Here is a 21432-nt window from a genome sequence, read left to right on the forward strand (position 1 = left end):
CCTTGCCCCACACAAATCTTCCATTTGGCTGTTCCTGAGTTGTATTTATAAAAACTGGTAAGGGAGTTCTCTTGCGGCACAGCAGGTTAAAGATCTGGCTTTGTCACTGCAGTGGCTTGGGCTGCTGCTGTAGCACTGTTTTGATTCTTGGTCCGGGAACTTCCACATGCCAGGGGCTTGATAAAAACAAAACAAAACAAAACAAACAAAAAACCCCACAAAACCCTGGTAATAAGTTTTCCTAAGTTCTATGAGCCAGTCTAGAAAATTACTGAACCTTAAGAGGGCTCATGGGCGCCCTCAATTTCGTAGCCCACAAGCTGGACAGAAGTGTGGATAATGTGGGGACCTAATACAAACAAGTGACATCTGATGTGAGGACAGTCTTATGGGAGTGAGCCCTTAAACCCGTGTGCAGTCCAATCCTAAGCCAGGGAGGATCAGAATTGAATTGAATTGTAGGACACCCAGTTGGTGTCTGTCGAGAACTGGAGAACTGCTTGGTGTGGAAAACCCCCACATTTGGTGTCAGAAGCGCTGTGAATAAAAACAGCTTGGTTATTATAATGGCTTTTCACAAAGTAACACATAGTTAAAAATCCATTCCACCTCTTACTGTGTGATCTTGGGCAGGTCATGCCCTCATTAAGCCATTTTACTCAACTGAAAAATGGAAATGCTGGAGTTCCCACAGCAGCGCAACAGGATTAGTGGCGTCTAGGGAGTGCTGGGACTCAGGTTCAATCCCTGGCCTGGCACAGTGGGTTAAGGATCCGGCATTGCCACAGCTGTGGCTTAGGTCAAGCCTGTGACGCAGATCTGATCCCTGGCCCAGAATGCGGGGCAGCCGAAAAAGAAAAAAAAGTGGAAATACTGCCTTTGACTTCAAAGGGCTATGGTAAAGATTAAACAAGAAACCCATGCAGAGTACCTAATACATAGTAGATTATTGATAAATTCTCCAGTGACAGTGTGCAGAAGGCTGTATCGTACTTCGTGTTTCTAGGGTGGAACCAAACTCCTTTCCCATCTATAACCCAAAGATAGGATGTGCTAGCATGTGTCAGCATGCAGCTGGTGGTGAGTGAAGGATGGCCAGATGTTTGGGCAAAAGGACTCCAGGGTAGGGCACCGGTGATAAAGAAGGAAGCCCTTGGAGTTCCCATTGTGGCTCAGTGGTTAACAAATCCAACTAGAAACCATGAGGTTGCGGGTTCGATCCCTGGAACCTCCATATGTTGAGGGTACGGCCCTAGAAAAGACAATAAACAAAGCAATAAATGTAAAAAAAAAAAAAAGAAAGAAAAAGAAAGAAAGAAAAAAGGCCCGCACCAGGTACCTTATCCCAGCCTTTGGCTCACCAGCTATAGTGAGCCGAGGGCCTAAAATAGCATGTTAATAAGCAGGTCTTAGATCTGGACTACTAATGACAGATTTCTGCCTAAAGGAATTTCTAGATGCATGTGCCAATATCAATCATCTCAGTGAAAGAAAGTGAAGGAAAAACACTTGAGAAGAGTTAACTTTAATATTATCTGAACTGTGATATACAAAATGGATCATTTTCAGAATAAAATTTAAAATGGCCAGAGTAATTTTGCAAAAACTTCTCTAGAAATAACACTGTTCTATTAAGCTTACAGAGCATGCCTAAAAGAAAAATAAGAATAAAATAAAAAATAAACCTAGTGCTCAGAACATCCGAATACATGTACGGGGGTGGGAGGGAGGCAGGAGCAGGCAGTAAAGGCAGAATTTATAAGAAAGTCGGAAACAAAAACTCACTTTTTGAGTTTTCTAGCCTTAAGCCTGAATGCTTCATGGCTCCTAAAGAATCCAATTATGGAAACAAATTCCCTCATGCTCAGTTTCACTTTAAAATACAATAAACAGGTTATATTCTCAAGTTTTATTAAGTTGCTTATACAAACTTAAAGTCATGAGCATGACTTCAGGATCTGAACTTTTTATGTCAAGTGCTTTAACTAAGCAGTCTAAGGCCTCCTGTATTTTTCCACATGCTTTCAGTTCTTTTCCACGCAAGACCAGAGTCTCATAGTCATTTACTGACTCCACTGCCTCATCCTGGGGAGAGTCAACCAACTGTCCACCAGACGAAGGCTCAGGATCACCAGAAGAGGTCTCCGGAGCCAGACCACCAGGCCCAGGTGTACTTAACCCACTGGACTTATTTTCTGAAGACAGTGTTTCTCCAGAAGATTCTTCTGTACACTCTGGGGCTTCATTGATGCTTTCCTCTGCTCCTTCCTCCAGAAAATCTTCAGCAACTTTTGCTTCACTGCTATTGTCAAGTCTTTCCTCCATATCCTCCACATGGTCTAAAACCACATTAATAAGAGATCTCCTAGAAGCCAGAGATCTTCTAGAGTTTATAGACTTATTTATACTATCAGATATTTTAGGTGAAAAGAAACTTCCAGGTGGACTGATGTCATTTTTGGGAGTTGAGGCATCAAACTGTTTTACAGATAAAAACGGGAAGGGAGATGTGTTGAATGGGTTTGTGCTTGAAGTATCTTTAAAAGTATCATTTGCATCTTCGTCATCTGAATCAATCCGTCTAGCTTTACTTCTGACTTTCACATTAACTACAACTTCTTCTGGCTCCTCATCTTTCTCAGAAAGATCCACACTGAGACATGCTTTGCTATGCACAAACTCTACTCCAGAATTAGCTGCAGAGCCACACAGGCTGTTTTCTTTCTCACCATGCTCCACTGACTGACTGGAAAGATTTGGTCCATTGTCTGCAGAGTCTTCCAAGAAAAGATTGAAATCACATGTGTACTGTGCTGAAGATGCTAAAGGTTCCTCTTCCAACTTGACCTCATTCACTTGAGCATCCTGCAGTGTGCTGTGGGCTGCTGTTAAGCCATCATCCACTATTTGAATAACAGACACACTCAATTCTGGATTTTGAGACTCCTTTGTTATGGGATTAACAGGCCAGGGATTGCAGGGATGTAAAATCTCATCATCCTCTAGATGATCTAGATTTGGCTCAATATCAGCTCTGACTGACTTGTTGGGTAAATAACTAAAACTTCCCAGGGGGCTCTCTCGTAATACCTCCTGTATAGGCCCCTCTTGCAGTGCCTCTTTCTGTAGAGCCATCCCTGATAAAGAGTCAGTCCAAATTTCTTCTACCTTTCCACCCCCACTGGGTAAAGTATCTACAAAGTTAGCATCCAATATACTGTCACGTGGGTGTCTACCATTTTGAGGGCTGGTATCATTCATCTTTATCCTGAAGAGATCTTGTTTCTCACTCTCTTCAGGCAGATCATCAATAATTATGCTGGCCATTTGGGAACTGATGTCTTCTTCCTGGATGTGATGAGTGGGTAGAAGAGGTGAAGGCCGAGGCTGTGGTTTATTGAATCCAGCACATTTCTTCTTTGTTTGAGAAGGAAAGACAGGTTCTCTCAGCCAGATCCCCTCACTTGCTGTCCTTTGTCTTTCCATTAAGAGCTCTGTATTTTGAGACTCAGATTCAACAAGGAATTGAGCTTTCTGAACCCTTTGTTGAATATAGTGAGAGTCTTCGATCACATCAAGCTCTTCTTTAACAGACAGATCCCGTGTATACATCAAATCATGGTCTGAGATTCCAGCTATCCTCAGAGAGTGCAGGTAGGCAATATGTTCATCTAGGTTTTTATCAGATCTCCTCTGAGAAGCATGCAAAGACTGAAGCTGCAGCTGGGTTGCTGAGTTCTGAAAATCCTCAATTGTAAAGAGCTCTCTCAATTCCTGCTTACTAAAATATCGGAAAGGGTTCTTCTTATCCCCAGTAGTTTGTCTTATTAATGAGTCCTTGAAAACCTGTCTTCTGTATATTTTCTCCTCTACAGTTCCACAAGTGATTAGCCTATAAACCACAACATTTTCTTTTTGTCCAATTCGGTAAACTCTATCCACAGCTTGGGCATCAGTTGCAGGATTCCAGCTAGGGTCAAAGATGACAACTCTACTTGCCGCAGTTAATGTTAAGCCCACACCACCTACTTGAGTGGTCAGCAGAAAAACCGAATAGTCTTTATTTTGCTGGAACAAGCTAATTCTTTTTTCTCGTTCCACAAGATGAGTGATTGTTCCATCGATTCGCAGTATCTTAAAGTGCCTATTCTTTAAGAGGCGTTCAAGGATGTTTAGAATTTGTCTTGACTGGGAAAACACCAGCGTTTGATGCCCTTCATCCCGCAGTCTCTTAAGCAGGTCCATTAGAAATGTCATTTTTCCAGATTCTTCCATCAGTGTCTCATCACTTACTTGATCAATATGGTCCACACCTGAGGAATCTTCCCCTTCAATTTCATCTTGGACAGAGAATCTGACAGCCCCTAGATTCAGCAACTGACACGCCCGTGCAGAGAGCAGCCTGGGATGATCACACAGCTTCTTTAAGACACCTAGCTCTGCCAAAGGTGAGCGCGTCTCCATTAACAACTCCTTGATATGATCTAGAGACACAAATTTCCTGTATATTTCTTCTTGTAGTGGCACAAGGCGTATCCAGATAATTAAATCATTTTTCCTGGAAAGGGAAGGCATTTCGCATATGGCATCAGCATCTGGATCCTCTTCACTAAGTCGGACCTCTGGGTTGCTTGACTTTTTCTTCTGTACCTCTTCTTTAGTCCTCCTGAGAAAATAGGGTTTTATGATTGCCATTAAGTTTTCAGATATTTTAAATCCCAAGGCTTTTTCCCCTGGGGTAGCATCCTTCTCTCTTGCTCTAGTAATAGGGTTTTCATACTCCATTTTAAAAGTTTTCAATGTTCCTAGCAGGGACCCTTGACAAGCAAAATCAAACAGGGACCACAGTTCCTGTAAATTATTTTGGATCGGGGTTCCTGTGAGGAGAATGCGATTACGAGCAGGGATTGCTCGAGCACATATTGCTGACTTGGTAGATGACGTTTTTATTTTATGTGCTTCATCGAGGATGACATAGTCCCACACAAACTCTCGGCCATTCAAGCTGGAAAGTTGCTGCCAGTTGTTGATTAGCATTTGATAGGTGGTGATGATGACGCCGTTCCTTTGCTGAATCCGGCTGAGGTTTCTGGTACGTTCATCCTTGCTAGGACCATGAAAGGTTTTGACTCTCATTCCTGGAGTCCACTTGACAAATTCTCTTAGCCACGTGCTGATGAGACTAGTTGGCATGATCAGCAGCACATGGTTCACAAGTGAAGCATCAAACATACCAGAAAGGAAAGCGATGATTTGAACAGTCTTTCCTAATCCCATATCATCGGCCAAAATGCCACCTCTTCTTCCATCCCTGTACAGGCTATAGAGGAAAGCCACACCTTCCTTCTGGTATTCAAATAGCTGGTTGTGCAGCTCTCGATAAAGCAGCAGGCCAGAGTTGCACACATCTGTGAATTCATCCTCTCCGTGTTCTGCCAATTCCTCCAAGGCTTCCTGTATTTTTTGGATTCTGCTCATCACCTTTTCATTGGGAAAAATGTCCTTTGCCAAATTGAAAAGTTTAAGTGCTTCTTCCAAATCTCCATTCTTAGTTGCTTCTTTGGCCTCTTTCACATATCTGTTTAAAGAGAAAAGGTTAAAAAAAAAGATATATAGAAAGATATTGATAGAAGATTAGAAAGAAATGAAACAGACTGAACATTCAGTCTAAGGATCCACTTTGGAAGCCAAACCACAGTTGAGATTTAATATCCTCAAGTCAGAATAGGAAAGATTAGCACAGAAGATGCCAACGAAAGCTGGCATCACTTCAGACACAAATATCCACCAGACACTGCCAGCAAAAACTTCAGGCACTAGTTGTAGGAAATGTACGTGCAAAGGTTATTGATTTCACAGCATTAAAAAAAAATTGCCACCCATAAGAAGTGTAAAGTGATTTTTTTTCTTATAAAACCAACCAACCAACCCATTCCATGGGAGCATAGAAACAGAAAGATAACATTGGCACTTCTTGGAACTTATTTTTCTGGACCTCTGTGATACATTTCACACTATTGATCACTCTCTCCTTATAATTCCCTTCTCCCACCAGATTCCTATAGATTCCTCCTGGTTTCCTCTCCCATCACTGGCCATTTCTTCTCTCTCTTGCTTAGGTTCCTATTCTTCCTCCCCGAGGGCTCAGTCCTGGGCCCTCTTCTCACTCCTTTTACTCTTTCCTCATCCTCTCCCAGAGCTTCCAAAGCATTTTTTCCAATCCGGCGCTTGCCCTCAAGCTCTAATCTAGACCCACATTCCAACTGCCTCTGGACATCTCCACTTGAAAGTTTCATAGGCGCCTCCAAATCCAATTAATCACAAATTAAACTTATTATTTCCCCCCTTAAGACATGCTTTTCCATTTGTATGGTAATAAATGACACTACCATTCACTTAGCCATTAGCCATACGAGCTAGAAGTCTAAAGATCATCTATGACTCCAAACCAAATATGAGTCATCTTTGACTTCTTCCTCTTTTTACCACCCCATCCCTTTGCCAATGGTCCCCAAGTCCTACTAACTTTATTTCGCAAATATAACCTGTGTCTTTCTCTCCCATCTCTACCACTACTGTGGTCCAAATCACCATCATCTCTGGGCTGGATTTAGTTAATAATAATGTATCAGCATTGGTTTAGTTAATAACAATGTATCAGTTAATAATAATGTATCAGCAGCATTAAGTAACTGTAATTAATGTACCATACTTAGCAATGGGGGAAACTTAGTGTAGGGTAAATGGAAACTCTCTGTACTAACTTTGAAATAGTCCTGTAAATCTAAAATTACTCTTAAAAGTTTGTTTAAAAGGGAAAAAGGACATACAACTCTAAAGCAACAAAACAAACAACCCAATTGAAAAATCAGAGGAAGACCTAAATAGACATTTCTCCAAAGAAGACATATGGATGGCCAACAGGCACGTGAAAAAAATGCTCAACATCACTAACAGAGATATGCAAATAAAAACTACAATGAGGTAACACCTCACACCTGTCAGAATGGCCATCATTGTTAAGTCTACAAATAACAAATGCTGGAGAGAGTGTGAAGAAAAAGGAACCCACCTACACCGTTGGTGGAAACGTAAATTGGTACAACCACTATGGAAAAGCACATGGAAGTACCTTAGAAAACTAAATATAGAACTATCATATGGGGAGCTCCTGTTGTGGTGCAGCAGAAGTGAATCCGACCAGTATCCATGAGGCTACAGGTTTGATCCCTGGTCTCGCTCAGTGGGTTAAGGATCTGGTGTTGCTGTGAGCTGTGGTATAGGTCGTAGACATGGCTTAGATCCCATGTTGCTACGGCTGTGGTCCAGGCTGGCAGCTGTTGCTCCAACTCAATCCCTAGCCTGGGTACTTCTATATGCCATGGGTGTGGCCTAAAAAATAAAACAAAAAGAACTACCATATGATCCAACAAGCCCACCTCCTGGGCGTATATCCAGACAAAACTTTCCTTGAAAAAGACACATGCACCCATATGTTCATTGAAGCACACTTCACAACAGCAAAGATATGGAAACAACCTAAATGTCCATCAACAGATGAATGGATTAAGAAGATGTGGTACAGGAGTTCCTGTTGTGGTTCAGTGGTTAATGAACCCGACTAGCATCCATAAGGATGTAGGTTTGATCCCCAGTCTTGCTAAGTGGGTTGAGGATCCAGTGTTGCTGTAAGCTATGGTGTAGGTCACAGAGGCGGCTCGGATCTGATGTTGCTGTGGCTCTGGCGTAGGCTGGTGGCTGCAGCTCCGTTGGACCCCTAGCCTAGGAATCTCCACATGCCATAGGTGTGGCCCTAAAAAGACCAAAAAAAAAGAAGATGTGGCATACATACACACACACAATGGAATACTACTCAGCCATAAAAATAACAAAATAGTGCCATTTGCAGCAACATGGATACAACTAGCTCTTATACTAAGTGAAGTAAGTCTGAAAGAGAAAGACAAATGCCATATATATCACTTATAGTTGGAATTGAATATACGGCACAAATGAACCTTTCTACAGAAAAGTAAATCATGGACTTGGAGAATAGACTTGTGGTTGCCTGGGGGGGAGGGTGAGGGAGTGGGATGGATTGGGAGTCTGGGGTTAGTAGATGCAAACTATTGCATTTGGAGTGGATAAGCAATGAGATCCTGCTGTATAGCACAGGGAACTTATATCTAATCACTTGTGATAGAACACGATAGAGGATAATGTGAAAAAAAGAATATATATAAATGTATGACTGGGTCACTTTGCTGAATAGCAGAAATTGACAGATCATTGTAAATCAACTATAATAAAAAAATTTAACAAAAAAAAAAAAAAAAAGGAGGAGTTCCCCTGGTGGCACAGTGGGTTAAGAATCCACTCTGGCCAGAGTCCCCATAATCATACACCAATCTTTAAAATGCTGAGTGTCTGCCTAGACTTCTTACCAACAACCTAAGACTCGTACTGCTGGGTTCTTTCCACCCAGCCTCTGGAACTCCCACATTTGTATTTGTCAACTTTCTGCCTGAACCACAAGTGGAGTTTACAGTATTGTATGGCCACCACCACTTTGTGGCAAGATCAAACCCCCGCTATCAGCCACACTGCCTTTCCCAGTCCCTGGAACACCCTAGTTAGCATGTCTAATAGTGCATCTCAGCTCTTCCCCTGCACCTTGCTTGCTCCAACAATGAAGTTGGACCTAGGACAATATTCTTTCCCTACAATGGAATCATGGGGAAGAAAAACAAAATCTGCTTTTTATAGTGCTGATATCGGGTGAACTCAGCTAATACTTCAGGGACTTTCCAAAACTGCCCCCCTATTTTCTTGGGTTAAGCTCGGGAGAAGCCAGGCCTGCTTAGGAGCCAAGAGGACAAGGGAAGAGTAACCAGTTCAGGAGAAAGAACCTTCTCTCAAGCAGGAGGATAAGGATAAAAATAGTGCTACAGTATGGGGGAAGAATGTCAGTTTTCATTTTTATTTACCAATTTAATTTTTTTTTTGTTCATGTACCTACAGCATGTAGAAGTTCCCAGGCCAGGAATTGAACCCACGCCATAGCAGCAACCCAAGCCACTTGCAATTACAATGCTGGCTCTTTAACCCACTGCACCCCAAGAGAACTCCCCAATTTAATAATTTTTAAGACACTTACATGTGAAGCACTAATATGATTAAAAAAAAAAAAAAAAAAAAAAACGGAGTTCCCGTCGTGGCGCAGTGGTTAACGAATCTGACTAGGAACCATGAGGTTGCGGGTTCGGTCCCTGCCCTTGCTCAGTGGGTTAAGGATCCGGCGTTGCGGTGAGCTGTGGTGTAGGTTGCAGACGCAGCTCGGATCCCGCGTTGCTGTGGCTCTGGCGTAGGCTGGCAGCTACAGCTCCGATTAGACCCCTAGCCTGGGAACCTCCATATGCCGCGGGAGCGGCCCAAGAAATAGCAGCAACAACAACAAAGACAAAAGACCAAAAAAAAAAAAAAAAAAAACTCCCTCACACCATGCACAAAAATGAACTCGAAATGGCTTAAAGACTTAAACGTAAGACAAGACACCATAAAACTCCTAGAAGAGAACATAGGCAAAACATTCTCTAACATCAACCGTGCAAATGTTTTCCTAGGTCAGTATCCCAAGGCATCAGAAATAAAAGCAAAAATAAACCAATGGGACCTAATCAAACTGACAAGCTTTTGCACAGCAAAAGAAACCATAAAGAAAAGACAACTTATGGAATGGGAGTAGTTTCAAATGATGCAACTGACAAGGACTTAACCTTTAAATATACAAACAACTTATACAGCTCAACAGCAAAAACACCCAACCCAAGTGAAAAATGGGCAAAAGACCGGAATAGACATTTCTCCAAAGGAGATATACAGACGGCCACTAAGCACACGAAAAAATGTTCAACATCACTAATTATTAGAGAAATGCAAATCAAAACTACTATGAGGTACCACCTCACACCAGTCAGAATGGCCATCATTAACAAGTCAACAAATAACAAATGCTGGAGAGGGTATGGAGAAAAGGGAACCCTCCTACACTGCTGGCGGCAATGTAAATTGGTCTAACCACTATGGAAAACAGTACAGAGGTACCTCTGAAAACTAAATATAGAACTACCATATGACCCAGCAATCCTATTCTTGGGAATATATCCAGACAAAACTTTCATCCCAAAAGATAAATGCACCCCTATCATCAGTGCAGCACCATTCAACAACATTCAAGACATGGAAACAACCTACATGTCCACTGACAGATGAATGGGTTAAGAAGATGTGGTATATATACACAATGGAATACTACCCAGCCATAAAAAAGAAGAAAATGATGCCATTTGCAGCAACATGGATGAAACTAGAGACTCTCATACTAAATGAAGTAAGTCAGAAAGAGAATGACAAACACCATATGATATCACTTATATCTGGAATTAATATATGGTGCAAATAAACCTTTCCACAGAAAATAAACTCATGGACTTGGAGAACAGACTTGTGGTTGCCAAGCGGGGAGTAGGTGGACTGGGAGTCTGAGGTTAATAGATGCAAACTATTGCATTTGGAGTGGACAAGCAATGAGATCCTGCTATATAGAGAGCACAGAAAACTATATCCAGTCACTTGTGATGGAACATGATGAAGGATAATGTGAGAAAAAGAATATATATACATATATATATATATATATATATATATACACACACACAAACACACACACACACACATATATATATATATGAATATGACTGGGTCACTTTGCTGTGCAGTGGAAATTGACAGAATACTATAAATCAACTATAATGGAAAAAAATAAAAATTATAAAATAAAAAAAAATTTTTAATTAAAAAAACTATTCAGATATAAAACTGTCAACCCCAAAGAGAGACTTTAATTCCATAGCAAGGGACAATAAAACAAAGATCTTTACATTTGAATGACTGTATCTCAAATTACATGCCTAGAATATGTTCTATATATTTATATGAAATATTTTATACTATAAAAATTAAAAATATTTATATTTTTTTATATCTGTAAATATTTTATATAGACTATAAAACATTCCCTTTCAGGAAGTTTTAAAGGACATATAGAAAGATTGTATAGGACTTTCTGGATGGTGCAGTGGGTTAAAGATCTGGTATTGTCACTGCTGTGGCATAGGTTTAATCCCTGGCCCAGGAACCTCTGCATGCTTCAGGTGCAGCCAAAAAAAAAAAAAAAGAAAGAAAAAAAGAAAAAAGAAAGAAAGATTGCGTACAAACAACTCCAGGAGGAAGAAGACACAAGCATTAAACATAGGCTACAAGTCCTGAACCTGAAAAGCTACCCTTTCATCGGCAGAACTGCGCAGCTGCTAATTTCCTGGGTCCTATCCCCACCTAAAGGTTTTTGCCTTAAGAAATCCTGCCCAAGTAGCCATTTACAACCATCTCTGCCCAAAAGATCTTTGTTTCCCCAGATGCAAAATCTTCCTCAACTACAGCCAACCAACATCTCAGCAATCCCATCCCATCTTCCATCCTTCCATTCCTTGGATATTACCTTGAGAAGCCTTTCCTCTCATAGAGAGAATGCCAGGCTGAGATGCTACAAAGTTTCCCTACCTGGAGAAACCAATTATCCATGCTATAAAAACAGCCCAAAAAGCTAAACCCAACTAAACACAACAGTGTCTGCAAATCAGCAGCTGAAAAGACACAAGCTTAAACTGCAGAGACAAGCACTAGGTTGTCCTTAGCCTGGTGGGCCCTTTGGAACATTCCCTATGATGTTCTTCTGGAATATGACAGGACAGGGAACTAAATTTGAAGACCCTGACCCAATAAAACTTTACTGGTTTCACCCGCAAAGAAAAAGTTACTCTTTTCTAACCTGACCACCAGAAACTGGGCCTCCAATAGGGGTACAGGAGCCTGGTCCTGCTAATCTCAGTCCATGTGAATAGTTACTGCTGTCCTTTTCACAAGAACTCAGTTCCTGAATGCTTATCCACGCCCCTGATAAGGACACATCAGGGGGCTTGATACATCTCCATATATCTAGTCCCCTTGTCAAGATGCATGAGGATACATCGGGCACAGTTTGTCAAGTCTTTTGATTCTCAATCAGAATCAACAAAACATGTGTGGCTGACATAAAAACTGCAGATGACCTGAATGTCAGTGTTGGAAACCATGCCATCAAAGCCCGGATCATACAACTAGCCTGGGAAGATGGCCGCCTTTTGGGCTTACTTTCAGGGGTGATCATTTTAATCAAAGTAGAAAATAATTTGTCATAATCACTTATAAACACAAACTTAGTATTATTAAATAGCAACTTATGGGATAAATTAGAGGTGAATATGGTTCACATTTCAGTCAAATAGCAAGTATTACTAATAGTTAACTTTTCCCTGCTTAGGCCCATTTGTGAAATGGACATCCAAGAATAAAAAACATTGTAAATCAACTATAATAAAAAATTTTTTTAATTTAAAAACCAAACAAACCTCCTCGCATTGCCTTACTCTTTTTTTTTTTTTTTTTTTTAAGGGCCATATGCTCAGCACATGGAGGTTCTCAGGCTAGGGGTCTAATTGGAGCTATAGCTGCTGGCCTACGCCACAGCCACAGCAACGTGGGATCCAAGCCGTGTCTGTGACCTCTACCACAGCTCACAGCAATGCCGGATCCTTAACTCACTGAGCAAGGCCAGGGATTGAACCTGCGTCCTCACGGATACTAGTCGGGTTCATTTACCACCGGGCCACAACAGGAACTCCTGCTTTACTCTTAATGTCCAAAAACTAGAAACAAGAGTTTTCTTGTGGCTCAGCTGGTTAAGAATCTGGTGTTGTCACTGCAGCAGCTTGGGTCACTGCTGTGGTTCAGGTTTGAACCCTGGCAGGGGAACTTTCACATCCTGTGGATGTGGCTGAAAAAAATGGAAACAACCAACTGTACCAGCTTGCATTAACAATCTGTGGTATATTCAAATAATAGACTACAACTCAATAATAGAAAAGAATGAACTACCATATGTAAGAAGGCATGCATTAATTCATACATGTATGAGCCTCAAAAACATTATGCTGAGCCAAAGAAGCCAGGTATAAAAGTAGAAGCAGTGTGATTTTTACTTATGTGAAGTTCTGTAATAGACAAAACTAATCTGTGATGGAAAACATAAGAGCAGTGGTTGCCTCTAGAGGTCAAAGGTAGGAGTGAAGATTGCCCTGGGAAGGGACATAAGGGAACATTCTGGAGTGATAATAACATCCTATACCTTGACAGTGGTTTGGGTTACATAGGTGTATCCATTTGTCAAAACTCACTAAATGGGAGTTCCTGCTGTGGCATAACGGGATTGGCAGCATCTCTGCAGTGCCAGGACACAGGTTCAATCCCTGGCCCTGAACAGTGGGTTAAAGAATGCGCGTTGCCGCAGCTGTGGCATAGGTAGCAACTGTGGCTTCAATCTGATCCCTGGCCCAGGAATTCCATATGCCGTGGAGTGGCCAAAAAAGAAAAAACAGGAGTTCCCATCATGGCACAGCGGAAATGAATCCAACTAGGAAGGATCTGGCCTTGCCGTGAGCTGTGGTGTAGGTCGCAGACACGGCTCCAATTCCATCCCTAGCCTGAGAACTTCATATGTCAAGGATGTGGCCCCAAAAGGACAAAAAAAAAAAAAAAAAGAAAGAAAGAAAGAAAAAGAAAAAAACCCTAAAATATTGAAATCTAATTAAAGGTAGGTATGCCGAAGTAGGAGGAAATATCCTGAGGTCTGCCACTTACTTTGAAATGCATTTAAAAAATAAGAAGGATTGGCAGAATAGATATGTAGTAAGTACAGTGAAATGTTAATAGAATCTGGGTGGTGGGTCATTAAGGTGGGTGCTGCTTTGCCCATAGACTGCTGCCTCTCAGTTCATAGGCTTACATAACTGGGAGTCATAACTGAACACACTGCAATTTGGCTTCTTACCCAAGCACCCTAATGCAACTGTTTTCACCAATGGCACCAAAGACCTCCATATGGCCAAACCCAATGGCCTCCTCTTGGTCTTTATTTTTCTTGACCTTTCTGCTGCATTTAAAACCACTGACCACTATCTCCCTCATTAAGTTTTCCCTCCTCCTTGGGTACAGTGGCACATAACACTCTCTCCTGGATTTCTTCCTACCTAACCACTCCTTCTCAGTCTGCATCTTGAATTCTTCCCCTTCCGCCTGTCCCCATAAAAACGCTGGTATTTCTGAGGATCTTTTTGTTTCACTGCCCTTCTGACTCTGTGTGTTTCCCCAGAAGATCTTATCCACAGCAGTGGCTTCGTACTGGATTTAATAACATCCCCTGGATCTTGTGGCTGTGACCTTACTTGGAAAATAGGGTATTTGCAGATGTAATCAAGTTAAGATGAGGTCATACTGGATTAGGGTAGGCCCTAATCCAACATGACTGGCATCCTTATGAGGTACATTTCGACACACAGAGACAGGACAGAGTCAGAGTGGAGAATGCCATGTGAAGACAGAGGCAGAAACTGGAGTGATGCATCTATGTGCCAAGAAACTCCAAGGATCGCCAGTGACACCAGAAGCTAAGAGAAGCATGGAAAAGATTCTCTCTCACAGCCTCCAAAAAGAAACTAACCCTACTGACACTTTGATTTCAGACTTCTGGCCTCCAGAACTGTAAGAGAATAAATTTCTGGGGATTTTTTTTTTTCAAATTGTGGTGAAATCTATATAAGATAAAATTTGCCATTTTAACCATTTTATTTGTATATATTTCAATGGCATTAATTATATTCATAATGTTGTAAAACCATCACCACTATCTATTTCTAAATTTTTTCATTACCCCAAACTGAAACTCTGTACCTATTAAGTAATAACTCCCCATTGCTCCTTGCCTCCAGGCCCTGGTAACCCGTTCTACTTTCTGTCTCTATGTGAATTTGCCTATTCTAGGTATCTTATATAAGTGGATTCATACAATATTCTTCCCTTAGTGTCTGGCTTATTTCACTTAGCATACTGTTTTCAAGGTTCATCCATATTGTAGCATGTGTCACAATTTCATTCTTTCTTAAGTCTGAAAATTTAGGTCCACTGCATGTAAACACATTCTGTTTATCCATTCATCTATAGATGGACACTTGGGTTGTTTCCATGCTTTGGCTCTTATAAATACTGCTGCAGTGAGTGCTGGTGTACAAGTATCTGTTTGGGTCCTGGTTTTCAATTCTATTGGGTATATACCTAAGAGTGGAATTGCTGAGTCACATGGAAATTTTATGTTTAACTTTTTTTTTTTTTTTGGTCTTTTGTCCTTTTTAGGGTCACACCAACAGCATATGGAGGTTCCCAGGCTAGGGGTCTAACCAGAGCTGTAGCAACGCCAGATCTGAGCCTCATCTGCCATCTACGCCAGAGCTCATGGCAATGCCGGACCCTTAACTCACTGAGCAAGGCCAGGGATGGAACCCGTGTCCTCATGGCTACTAGTTGGGTTCATCACCAGTGAGCCACAACGGAAACTCTGAGGTACTATTTTTTTCTAAGACATAACTTCTCCCTTCATACACATACACACACACACACACAAAATCTGGATTAGGGACATATCCTCTGTATTTATATCTATCATATGAAATTTTCCACTTGTCTTTCTTCCACACTATAAGGACATGTGTCTTTTTTTTTTTTTTTTTTTTTTTTTTTTTTTTGTCTTTTTGCCTTTTCTAGGGCCGCTCCCGCGGCACATGGAGGTTCCCAGGCTAGGGGTCGAACCGGAGCTGTAGCCACTGGCCTACACCAGAGCCACAGCAACACGGGATCCAAGCCACGTCTGCAGCCTACACCACAGCTCACAGCAACGCCGGATCCCTAACCCACTGAGCAAGGCCAGGGATCAAACCCACAACCTCATGGTTCCTAGTCAGATTCGTTAACCACTGAGCCATGAAGGGAACTCCCAGGACATGTCTTTTTCACCACTGCATCCTCAGCATCCAGCAGGGTGGGCTGGTCCACAGAAGCATTTGGTAAATGTTCGCCAAAGGCATGGAATGGTGAGATCAGGATACTCAGAAAGTTAAGAGAAAGAAAACATCTTTCAGATACAATGGGAAGGGAGTTCCCTGGTGGCTCAGCAGGTTAAGGATCTGGTATTGTTAATGCAGTGGCTCGAGTCACTGCTGTGGTGCAGATTTGACCCCTGGCCTGGGAACTTCCACATGCCTCAGGTGCAGTCCAAAAAGAAAAGGATACCATGGGCAATCTTTTATCTTTCCAAGAGTTTGTAAACCTCAAAAAGTTCTTCCACTAACCATACGCTAGCAGACTATAGTGCAGATGACTGCCCGACCATCTAAGACCTGGAGGTGGTTTGAGAAACACTGCCTCCAAGATAGTATATTAAGTAGAAGCAGAGAAAGTCACTTCAATATTAATACAATTTAAGTGGTTTTATAAGCAGCTTTGTTTAAAAACAGCCTTGGAGTTCCCATCGTGGCTCAGTGATAATGAATCCGACTAGTATCCATGAGGACTCAGGTTCGATCCCTAGCCTTGCTTAGTGGGTTAAGGATCTGGCATTGCCATGAGCTGTGGTGTAGGTCACAGACTTGGCTCAGATCTGGCATGGCTGTAGCGTAGGCCAGTGGCTACAGCCCCAATTTGACCCCTAGCCTGGGAACTTCTATATGCCGAAAGTGTGGCCCTAAAATGTTAAATAAATAGATAAATAAAAAGCCTTGTTCAGGTGGCTGAAACAAAGGCAACTAAAAATCTTTTTTTTTTTTTTTTTTTTTTTTTTTTGCTTTTTAGTGCTGCACTCGTGGCATATGGAGGTTCCCAGGCTAGGGGTCAAATCGGAGCTACATCTTCCAGCCTATACAGCCACAGCAACACAGGATCCAAGCCACGTCTGCAACCTACATCACAGCAATGCCAGATCCTTAACCCACTGAGTGAGGCCAGGTATCGAACCCGCAACCTCATGGTTCCTAGTCAAATTCGTTTCTGCTGCACCACAATGGGAACTCTGGCAACTAGAAATCTTAATGGAGGAACTGGAGCTAATAGCTATAAGGCCCAGCAGAAGTTTAGATCTTGAGACATAACTGCTCCTGAATTAGCTCTAATCACAGGTAGCATAGAGGCACCAATCCCCAGTAATACCTCTCTCTCAGAATATTCTTCTGTGATAATTGCCCAATGTTTATATGTTCCTCGCTGGTGAAATTATAACCACTATGGTTGCAGGACATTTGACCAAACAAAATAAGCTAAAAAACTTAAGTTGTTCATCAAATATGTATTAAGCATTTATCAGCACGTCAAGTATTGTGCTAAACACTGGAGATATAGCCAAGAGCAAAACAGCTGTCTGCCTTTGTGCAGCTCATAGTGCAGGAGACTGACATTTCTCAAAGAATCACATAAATAACTAGCTACAAACTGTAGTGGCAGCTATGAAGGAAAATGCATAGAAGGCTATTACAGCATACACAAGGGGAAGCCAGGAATGAAGAGCAGTGGGCTAAAAACCTGACAGAATTCTATTTTAACCCTTCAGGTTTGGTCCTTGTCAAAAAGACCCAAAGTACAGTGGTCATAAGGCAAAGACCTACAGGGACAAGGCAAGTAACAGAAACAAATGAAGCTGCTGCATGAAAAGCAACACTGGGCCACATGTGCCCCAGCTAAAGGGGCCAAGCTGCTATTCATCTCCAGATGGTAACTGCAATGGAGGGATAAGAGCCCAGAGTTGCCAAGATCTTCTGACGGTTGAAAAACAGTTGGAAATTCTGGTTTTTATGTGAATTCTCCTGATTTTTAAACAGTAACTAATGTATACATTTTAAAAACACTGGGCAGGGCAAACTAAACTTATCTGTGAACATGGCTCATGGGCTGCCAGTTCATGACCTCTGGTTTCTCTCAGAAAAAAAAGTACCGTCAACTTTGGCTATATCTCCTCTCCAAATACCTTCTCCTCTGCTGCCCAGCATGGTAGGCCTAGGGCTCTCAGGAAAGGGCCCTACACAAGGTTTGGTTTGGGGCTTACCACTGTCTATCCATGTACTTTGTTTCCCCTATGACTTAAAACCATGTAAGACCAATCGCCTAAAACAGTGTAAGGCTTTCTCTAGTATTTATTATCTGTGTTACTGGCTTAGGATTCCAGATAAGAACTATCTGGACCAAACCATGTGGCACAAAAGAGATCCAAGGTTCCCAGTGCTCTTTCAGGTCCTTTATACAAAGAGAATATAAGAATATAAGCATGCAGGGAGAACAAAGCCTTTCAAAGTGGGTAAAAGCAGACAGGAATCTAATCCCCCTCCTTTGTAAATTCAGACCTGAAAATTTTACTGGGCAAATATCCTTCTACCAAAATAAACAGGAAGATAGATAGCATCCTCTTACATGTTAACAACATGCCCTCAGAAAGCAGCTGAACCTGCTCCTAACTACTACAGAGAAAGCAGCTAATTAATAATTAGGCCAAAACCAAAATTATCTTTTTTTTTTCTGGCACAGCAGATGGGCTTTGGCATCCAGATGGTTCATACCAGCCAATGTTCCTCAGCAGGAAAAACAGTTTCATTATTTGGGGGTGGGTGGGGTATTTGGTGGCTAACACCCTGACTGGCCCTTAGAGATAAAATCTATCTAAAAATGAAAAATTCTCCAGGAATAATATTAAGTTCTTTTACAGTAGAAAAGAACTCTGGTACCTCCAGCCCCCAGCCCAAAGGTTATCTGGTTAACCACCGCATTGAAGTATAAAACTCTGGGGCTTCAAGCAAACACTTAGTCCAGAATTTAAACCAACAGCATTGTTTGGAAAGAAGTCTTTTTTTTATTTTTTATTTTTTTTTTTGGAAAGAAGTCTTGAACCCTCAAGTTTGCCTTCAGTTCACCTTCAGGTCACCTCAGTGGGGAAGTAAACAAGACTTTCCATTAAGACAAGAATATAAATCTAAAAACTAACTGTGACCCAGGTAGTGGACATAGTAATTTATTACATTGAATGTTTTTGTTTTGGGAGTTCACTTTGTGGCTCAGTGGTTAAAAAACCCAACTGGGATCCATGAGGATGCGGGTTCAATCCTTGGCCTTGCTCAGTGGGTTAAGGATCTGGCGTTGCCATGAGCTGTGGTGCAGGTCACAGACATGGCTCGGATCCTGAGTTGCTATGGCTGTGGTGTAGGCCAGCAGCTGTAGCTCTGATTTGACCCCTAGCCTGGGAACCTCCATATGCCATGGGTGTGGCCCTAAAAAGCAAAAAAAAAAAAAAAAAAAAGGTTGTTTTATACATTTTCCTATCTGTCTTATATTTCAGAACAAAAATGTTAAAGAATGTTACTTGCCCACCCTAGTGACCAAAGGATAAAATTTATCACCGGAAGAAGGTGGATATGAAAGCTTGCTGAGCAAACAAACAAAAAAAGCAACCATAATCCCCTACACCTAGCAAATGCCTAAAGCATGGATGTTTTATGTGGTTACAGGAAAGAAGACTCTAGACTCTCAGTTCTATTCCATTTATCTCTATGCCTATACTTATATAAGTACCACATTGTCTTGACTACTATAGCTTTGTAGTGAGTTTTGAAATCAAGTACAGTGAGTCCTCCAACCTTGCTATTTTTCAAAACTGTTTTGGATATTCTGGATCTTCTGCACTTTCCTAGGGCTTTTACAATAGTGTGTCAATTTCTGGAAAAAAAAAACCAGCTGGAGATGCAAACTATTACATTTAGAATGGATAAGCAATTAGGTCCCACTGTACAGCACCGGGAGCTGTGTCCAATCTCTTGGGATAGAACATGATGGAAGATAGAGTGAGAAAAAGAACATGATGGAAGATAGAGTGAGAAAAAGAAAAATGACTAGGTCACTTTGCTGTAGAGCAGAAATTTGCACATTATAAATCAACTATACTTAAAGAAACAGCTGGGATTTTGTTAGATATCACATTGGAATTTGTCTATCACTTTGGGGAGTACTGCATCTTAACAAAATTAAATCTTCCAACCCATAAACACTGGCTACCTTTCCATTTCATTAGACTTTCCTGACCCTCTCTCAACAATGTTTTGTAGTTTTCAGTATACAAGCCTTACACTTCCTTGGTTAAATTTATTCCTAAGCATTTTATTCTTTGGGGTGCTATTGTAAATGGAACTGTTTTCTTAATTTCTTTAACTGTTATGTATACAAATAAAACTGAATTTTAAATACTGATCTTGTATCCTGCAACTCTGCTGAACTCATTTTTTAGCTCTTAACAGTTTTTTTGTGGATTCATTAGGATTTTCTATATAAAAGATCATGTCATCTGCAAATAGATAGTTTGGCTTCATTTCCAATCTGCATGTTTTTTAAAATTTCCTTTTCTTGCCTAATTGCCCTGACTAGAACCTCTACTATAGTGTTGAATAATAACAAATTATACTGTCAAATAGAAGTGGCAAGAGCACCCAAGCAAAAAAATGGGCAGAAGACCTGAACAGACATCTTCCGAAAGAAGACATAGAGATGGGAGTTCCCATCATGGCTCAGTGGAAACAAATCTGACTAGCATCCATGAGGATGAAGGTTCAATCCCTGGCCTTGCTCAGTGAATTAAGAATCCAGCATTGCTGTGAGCTGCGGTGTAGGCTGGCAGTTGTAGCTCGATTTGACCCCTAGCCTGGGAACCTCCACATGCCATGGGTGGCCCTTAAATGACAAAAAAAAAGAAGACATAGAGACGGCAAACAGGCTCATGAAAAGATGCTCAATAACACTAATTATTAGAAAAATGCAAACCAAACAACAATGAGGTATCACCTCACACCTGTCAGAATGGCTACCATCAGAAAGTCCACAGGGAGTTCTCTTATAACATAGAAGGTTAAGGATCTAGCATTGTCACTACAGTGGCCTGGATCACTGCAGTGGCATGGGTGTGATCCCTGGCCCAGGAACTTTCACAAAAGTTTACAAATAACAATGTTGGAGAGGATGTGGAGAAAAGGGAATTCTTGTACACTGGTAGGGATGTAGGTTGGTGCAGCCACTACAGAAAACAATATGGAGGTTACTTACAAAACTAAAAACAGAACTACTATTATGATCCAGCAATTCTACTCCTGTGTATATATCTGGAAAAAATGAAAACACTAATTTGTAAAGATATATGCATCCCACTCTTCAAAGCAATACTATTTACAATAGCCGAGACATGGAAGCAACCCAGTGCCCATCAATAGACAACTGGTTGAGAAGATGTGGTAGACACACACAGGAATATGAGCCATAAAAAAAGAAATGAAATATTGCCACTGGAGGAATGTGGATGAATGTAGAGAATATTATGCTTAGTGAAACAACTTAGAGAAAAGACAAATACTCTATAATATCACTTATATG

The 21432-nt window shown here is 41.3% G+C and overlaps 1 protein-coding gene across 1 annotated transcript in view; it reads right to left on the reverse strand.

The window, feature by feature from the left end:
* ERCC6L (ERCC excision repair 6 like, spindle assembly checkpoint helicase) overlaps positions 1561-21432 on the reverse strand; it is a 30727-nt gene continuing 10855 nt past the window's right edge. Inside the window, exon 2 of the mRNA XM_003360364.4 lies at positions 1561-5578. Coding sequence (XP_003360412.2) covers positions 1903-5578 — 3676 coding nt within the window. The 3' untranslated portion in view covers positions 1561-1902. The remainder of the gene's footprint in view (positions 5579-21432) is intronic.

The sequence above is a fragment of the Sus scrofa genome, chromosome X, assembly GCF_000003025.6.
Source record: "Sus scrofa isolate TJ Tabasco breed Duroc chromosome X, Sscrofa11.1, whole genome shotgun sequence".
Taxonomy (NCBI): domain Eukaryota; kingdom Metazoa; phylum Chordata; class Mammalia; order Artiodactyla; family Suidae; genus Sus; species Sus scrofa.